Source organism: Alosa pseudoharengus, unplaced genomic scaffold, assembly GCF_046254945.1.
Source record: "Alosa pseudoharengus isolate Yale_2024_CS ecotype anadromous, Long Island Sound unplaced genomic scaffold, YU_APseudo_1.1 YU_APseudo_1.1_scf_14, whole genome shotgun sequence".
NCBI lineage: Eukaryota > Metazoa > Chordata > Actinopteri > Clupeiformes > Clupeidae > Alosa > Alosa pseudoharengus.
Genome location: NW_027468609.1, coordinates 1,454,919 through 1,462,418, shown reverse-complemented (window position 1 = coordinate 1,462,418; position 7,500 = coordinate 1,454,919). Strand labels below are relative to the sequence as shown.

Here is a 7,500-nt window from a genome sequence, read left to right as displayed (position 1 = left end):
GCTGGTCTCTTATATTGTCCATTTTTTATTGCTGGTCTCTAGACTTTATCCCTACACTGTTGGACTTATTTGCACTACCACCATGACACACACCTCATAAAGCACCTTTCCACTGCATACTGAAACACAGGGTCAGCCCTGCCCTGTCACTGCAAGCGCCTCATGCATATACATTCTTAGTACATTCATGTGTATCCGAGAAATGTAAACAAAGATGGCGTACCAATGGCTGTGTTTGGTTTGGCTTTTCACAGAGTTTTTAAAAAGTTAGCAAGACATTTGGATCCAACAATATAATCAACAATAATGTCAGATGTGATTTATGAGCGGTTCGTTATCCTATTAGCATGCTAGCTTATGTCAGCTAGTTTTTACAAGCAAGATGGCGGCCATAGCCTTCTTTTTCGAGCTTCATATGCGTTCTTCTGAAAACCTATGGGTGATGTCACAGAGGCTTTTTCCATTTATTTACTCAGTCTATGGTAAAGCCAGCTGAAAGAATTCCCTCTGCCGCCTGCGTAGTCATGGCGACCATAACCACTGTTATTGCCGCGGTAGCCATCATGAGTTGTGCTGTAAACATTGGCCCAGCACGCTGTAAACAGTTTACAGGCTGGAGCATGAAACGTGGAGATGAGGACCACGCAGGGTGAAGAGCAATTTACAGGACATGTGCTGGACATGCTAACTCTCCTCACCATGATGCCTTCGTGCTACATACCCACTAGCCACATGCTAACTCTCCTCACCATGATGCCTTCATGCTACATACCCACTAGCCACATGCTAACTCTCCTCACCGTGATGCCTTCATGCTAGATACCCACTAGCCACATGCTAACTCTCCTCACCATGATGCCTTCATGCTAGATACCCACTAGCCACATGGTGACAGACTGCAAATCAGATGCCTTCATGCTAGATACCCACTAGCCACATGCTAACTCTCCTCACCATGATGCCTTCATGCTAGATACCCACTAGCCACATGCTAACTCTCCTCACCGTGATGCCTTCATGCTACATACCCAATAGCCACATGGTCACGGACTGCAAATCAGATGCCTTCATGCTACATACCCACTAGCCACATGGTGACAGACTGCAAATCAGATGCCTTCATGCTAGATACCCAGTTAGCCACATGCTAACTCTCCTCACCGTGATGCCTTCATGCTAGATACCTACTAGCCACATGGTCACAGACTGCAAATTAGCATTATCTGGAACTGGAGCAAGACTCTTTTTTACATTCACATGCATATACCACTGGTGATGTGCTGTGTTAATTGTAGGCATTACAAATCAGGACTTGAAGGAAGAACAAACATCTTTTCTTTTTTTTCTCTGAAGTACAATGGGACTTATTTATAAAAGACCTTATGTAACAAGATAAAGTCCAGCAAACACTTCACTCCACACACAATCAACACTTTTATTATTGCAATCTCTAAACAATCTCTAATGTTAGGGCCAAATCTTCTGAAAGTTTACTTTGTTGAAATGTTGGTGTGTCTCTCGCACAGAAATACACAATTGCCCACTAACCAACATACACACACAAACACAGAAACACACATGTAAATACGACACACACATACAGTTACTGACAAACAAACACACAGACACACACTCAGGCACAGACAAAGGTTATCCATACAAAACATCTAAACAACAAATACACCGTGAGCCCAAGAGAACAGATCGTCCTGGCGATATCGCCATCTGAGGGCTTCCAGGAACCACCGTGTCACCACTGCCCTATCTAACCATGAAACCGGAGAGGACAGCGCTGGACAGTGCATGCTCCCATACTGGCCATACCCTGTCCTGTCTCTCTCTCTCTCTCTCTCTCTCTCTCTCTCTCTCTCAGACCACCGCAGACAAGCGGATCTGTTGTCTGGACTTTTTTTCTGTCCTCTTTTTCTGTCCTATCTTTCTCTCTCTCTCTCTCTCTCTCTCTCTTTTCTTTCAGCCAGAGCGCTTCACAGGAGGATGTCTTGCGTTCTCGTCTGGCGGCGGGAGCCCCAGTCAGTGCCGGAGCCCGGGCGGGCCGTCGTACCTGAGCTCTTTATCGCTGGAGCGCCGCCACGGAGTGCTTGCGGCGAGGGCCGAAGCGCTTACAAGATCACAGTGTAACCCGAAGACTCACTCTCTGTGCTTTTTTCTCTCCCCTCTCTCAGAAAACGCTGACTCAACCAGCGCAACACAACAAGCGTCCATACACACGATTACCACAAGGAGGCCTGGCCACACTGAGCTACAGCAGCCACACAGACCAGGAGGCCACGTGGGGAGAGAGAAAGAACAGGGAAGAAAAGAGAAGAGAAGAGGAGTGGAGAGGAGAGGAGAACAGAGGAGAGGAGAGAAGGGAAGAGGAGGAGAGAAGAGAAGATAAGAGTGGTTTCCACCGCCATTTATTGGATCATTCCTCAACCCATGAAATCAAGACACACCTCATACAAAGCCCAACACCATACAAACATACATAAATGCATTCACACATAAAATCCCAATATATCACATGTTAAAAAGCACCTCATCTTCCCCCCACCCCCCACACATCCAGAAACCCCTCAATGTTCTTATCCAGACTATAATAAATAATAATAATAAAACGACCAGCCACCATCCCCTTAAGATCCTCCACCATCCCCTTAAGAACCTCCACCGGGTGGACTGATCCAGTGCCCAACATCCTGCTCTTCCTGCTCTTCCAACAGTCAACTTAGCTGACCCAACAAGACATTCACCAAACATACCTCCCTCCTCCTCCTATTACCTGATACATTGGGCCCCCAATAAAAACGTGATGGGAAAAACCAACCACTGGATTAAGGTGTGTCACGTGTCTGTTTGTAGCTATCCTCCATTGTAGATCGGCTGTTGGCTTCTCTATTGGGGCCTTATAAAAGGACCTCCAACCTCCAAAAAGGACCTCCAACCTCCTCCAAACACTTCTGGCCACCTCCACGCCCTGACCCCCCTCAGTACCGACTCGACTGGTGGTTCACTTTCGCGCCCACATACACACACACACACACCCTCAGTACCGACTGGTGGTTCACTTTCACACACAGCATGTTGAAATCCCTCTTGCTGATGTCCTGCAAAAGCCAAAGGTCTGAAGATACAAGGGACACTAGAACTCCCTCACACTCCACATTCTGCTCAACAGCAGTGGCGACCAACACTTGTGGAAAGTGATATGTCACTGTGTTATGTCCCAGCCTAACACAGCTTGGGCCTCCAGGGCCTCCCTGCATGTCCCAGGCAACATGGACTGCACCTCCTCAACCACCTTCTCTAGCCGCCGGAGTGATCGAATCTGTGTCCGTTGATGATAGAAGAAAAGACAAGACAAGAGAAAAGAGAAGAGAAGAGAAGAGAAGAGAAGAGAAGAGAAGAGAAGAGAAGTGCAGTGCAAGGAGAGGAGAGCAGAGCAGAATAGACAATGAGAAAATGAGAGGGAAGGATGAGAGAGGAGAAGATTGAGATGAGAAGAAGGGATTGAGATGAGAGGAGAGAAGATTGAGATAAGAGGAGAGAGGAGATTGAGCTGGGAGGATGGTTAGGTGGAGAGGTGATCGGAGGAAAAAAGGTAAGAGAACAGAGGGCATTACTGCCCAATGGGTATCACTGGCCAATGGGTATTACAGCCAATGGGTATCACAGAGGGAGGAGAGGGAGGAGCAGTGGAGTCAGTGGTGGCGGAGAGGAGAACCGAGCAGAACCATGCTAACAGCCATGCTAACAGCCATGCTAACCGCCATGCTAACCGCTTCCATGTGTTCCCATGCGCTCACTACAGCAAATCATTTGAGGTGCTGCTATGTTATGTTAATGACCTGTTTCAAAGCTGTTTCCATTTCTGAGTGAGTGTGTGTGTGTGTGTGTGTGTGTCTGCATGTCTTTCTCCTGTTGAATCTCTGCCAATTAAGAGTGCAGGCAGAGACAAAGGTGAAAAAGAAAGAGAGAAACAAAGATGTGGAGAGAAAAGAGGAAAAGAGGAACAGAGGTTGGGATTGAGGGAAGACAAGAGATTGGGATTGAGGGATTGTTTAGAACATTGATTCCGTCAAACATCTCATGCGGGCTGTCTACGTTTATTTTTACTTAGCTAGATTATAATGAATGATCTGTTACTTAAATAATATTTTTCTATTTAATGTATGTATATTTTAATGTAATGTACTGGTCAATTGTAAGACACTCACTAGCCTACTGTACCTCTTTCGTGGTGGCAGTTGCACCAGGTAGGGAAGATGTCCTGAATAGCCTTATGGTGCTCTTCAGACTGGTGGCCCCATTACTTCCATAAAAAAATGTCTTGCAGCAAACCATGCAAATTCAAATCCCTGGCACTTTAATTTTTTACACCATGAACTGTATGGCTTGTTTTCCCCTGTTTGCAACAGCCAAGCCCATCTCTATTTATGTTTTAACTGTTTTGTCTATCTCAGACACGTCAGTGCCTTCCTTTAGCAACAACGTGTCCATGTCGGCTAGTGGCCTTGCCATATAATGGTTAACATGAGACGTACACAAATCATGACGCTAATGTGAGGAAACTGGTTCTGGTACTGGTTATGATTTTGTGCTTCTACACGGAGAGAACCATGCCTACACTTACTATCTCCATCGCACATAGAGCTCACAATGGATCATACATTGACCAAAAGAGTTCAACGGATCGGCCTACCTTACCAGTTGTCTCGACTGTGCCCCTATTAGGGCTGTTTGAGTACATGTGTTTGAACAGGACGTAGTGAAGATACAGCTGGAACATGCATACACCAACCTCCAACACCACCAATCTCTACACACACAGACACACACGCACACACACACACCATCTCTGCCTGGTGTACCTGGCTCTTGATGATGTCATCGTCTCTCTGGATCTGCAGCACGTAGCCGCTGGAGCAGGTGACAGAGCAGCGCACACCATTGAAGTAGTCGCTGCTGCTGCACCTTACCTCCGCATTGCGGATCAGAGGCTTCTGGCAGTTGATGGCGTCGCACGAGTAACGGACACAGCTGTGGAGAGAGAGAGAAAGAGAGAGAGAGGTGAGAAAGATGGAGAGATCAACCAATGAGAAAGTGAGACAGTGAGAGAAAGAGAGAGAGAGAGAGGGAGAGAAGAGGTGAGAGAGGGAGAGGGAGAGAAGAGGTGAGAGAGAGAGAGGGAAAGAAGAGGTGAGAGAGGGAGAGGGAGAGAAGAGGTGAGAGAGGGAGAGGGAGAGAAGAGGTGAGAGAGGGAGAGAAGAGGTGAGAGAGGGAAAGAAGAGGTGAGAGAGGGAGAGGGAGAGAAGAGGTGAGAGAGGGAGAGGGAGAGAAGAGGTGAGAGAGGGAGAGAAGAGGTGAGAGAGGGAGAGGGAGAGAAGAGGTGAGAGAGGGAGAGAAGAGGTGAGAGAGGGAGAGAAGAGGTGAGAGAGGGAGAGAAGAGGAGAGAGAGGGAGAGAAGAGGTGAGAGAGGGAGAGAAGTGGCTGTGAGAAAAAGGGAGAGAACAAATGTAGATAGATGATGTTTGATTGATGGAGGAGAGAGAGAGAGAGGGAAGAGAGAGAGGGAAGAGAGAGGGAAGAGAGAGAGAGAGGGAAGAGAGAGAGAGAGAGAGAGGAAGAGAGAGAGAGGGAAGAGAGAGGGAAGAGAGAGAGAGAGAGAGAGGGAAGAGAGAGAGAGGGAAGAGAGAGAGAGAGGGAAGAGAGAGAGAGAGGGAAGAGAGAGGGAAGAGGGAAGAGAGAGAGAGAGGGAAGAGAGAGAGAGAGGGAAGAGAGAGAGAGGGAAGAGAGAGGGAAGAGGGAAGAGAGAGAGAGGGAAGAGAGAGGGAAGAGGGAAGAGAGAGAGAGGGAAGAGAGAGAGAGAGGGAAGAGAGAGAGAGAGGGAAGAGAGAGGGAAGAGGGAAGAAAGAGAGAGAGGGAAGAGAGAGAGAGAGGGAAGAGAGAGGGAAGAGAGAGGGAAGAGAGAGAGAGAGGGAAGAGAGAGAGAGGGAAGAGAGAGGGAAGAGGGAAGAGAGAGAGAGAGGGAAGAGAGAGAGAGAGGGAAGAGAGAGGGAAGAGAGAGGGAAGAGAGAGAGAGAGGGAAGAGAGAGAGAGAGGGAAGAGAGAGAGAGAGGGAAGTAGAAGTAGAGATGGCAGAAGTAAAGGGGACCTCACCACACAGATAAACAGAGAGAGCAAAACAACAAGGGCACTGATCTAGAAAGAGAGAGCAGGAGCACAACAAGAGAGAGAGAGAGAGAGAGAGAGGGAGAGAGAGAGAGAGAGAGAGAGGGAGAAGACAGAGAGAGAGAGAGAGAGAGAGAGAGAGAGAGAGAGAGAGGGAGAGAGAGAGAGAGGGAGAGAGAGAGAGAGGGAGAAGACAGAGAGAGAGAGAGAGAGAGAGGGAGAGAGAGAGAGAGGGAGAGAGAGAGAGAGAGAGAGAGAGAGAGGGAGAGAGAGATGGGAAGAGAAAGAAGGACTGTGAGAAAGAGAGAGATAGAGAAAAATGACCGAGAGAGCAAGACACAAAAGAGAGAGAGAAACAGAGAGAAGAGAAGATAAAAGAAGAGAAGGGCAGACAGTATTGAGAAGTGGAAGGAGGGAGACAGCGGAGGGAGAGAAAAAGAGAAAGATAGAAAGGCAAGGCAAACAGAGAGAGTGAATACAGAGAGAAAGTGTGAAAGAGAAAAGACAGAAAGGAAGGAAAGGAGAAGAGGAGAGGAGTGGAGAGGGGGAGAGCAGAGAGGAGGGGAGAAGAGGCGGAGAGGAAGAGAGGAGAGGAAGAGAGGAGAAGATAAGGAAGAGATGAGAGGAGGAGAGACAAGAGGAGGAAAGGAGAGTAGAGGGGGGAAGAAGAGGAGAGGATGAGAGGAGAGGAGGGGAGAGGAGAAGCTCTATGCATCAGCCAGCCAGGAAGAATAGGGCCAGTTCTATGTCTGCCCAGTGTACACACACACACACACACACACACACCCTGAGCACACCTGCATTCATCTTCATTACCCCCTATACCATGCGTACTGGGCACAGTACTGGGTTATAAATAGATTGTGCTGTGCCCACCATTTCCATTCTGCTCCTCCAGGCTAGAGAAACCAGCAGCCAGAAGCCAGGCTACTAGACATAAAGGAAACCTATGATGCGTTCATGTGCAAGGGGAAAATAAATTCCCAGTGAAAATTTCATCTCATGTTGGAATAATTGGTGTGAAACTGGGGGAAGTTTGCAAACAGAGTTGCCCAGTTATGGGCTTGTCGTCACTTTTGTCCTCATTCAAATGGGTGTACGTCATTTTGCATAAACTGTAATGGGACGATTAATCTGTCTGATAAAAAAATTTTTTTACATAATCTATAAGGTTTGGTTGGGGTGGTAATTTGTGTGGTATTTTTATTTGTTTTACCATTTTCTGGGATTCTAACTGAACAAACTGATTGCCAGTCAATGTTCCAACCAATTGGATTTTGTTGTTGAGTGGCGTGGTGTATCTTGGGCAGTTCAGTGGTTTCAGAGTTG

At 47.5% G+C, this 7,500-nt stretch overlaps 1 protein-coding gene across 1 annotated transcript in view; it reads right to left on the bottom strand.

Annotated features, from left to right (window-relative positions):
- The window catches only part of pappaa (pregnancy-associated plasma protein A, pappalysin 1a), a 209,025-nt gene that overhangs the window by 75,523 nt on the left and 126,002 nt on the right, over window positions 1-7,500 (bottom strand). Inside the window, exon 14 of the mRNA XM_076283455.1 lies at window positions 4,872-5,040. Within this exon, the coding sequence (XP_076139570.1) occupies window positions 4,872-5,040 (169 nt within the window). The remainder of the gene's footprint in view (window positions 1-4,871; window positions 5,041-7,500) is intronic.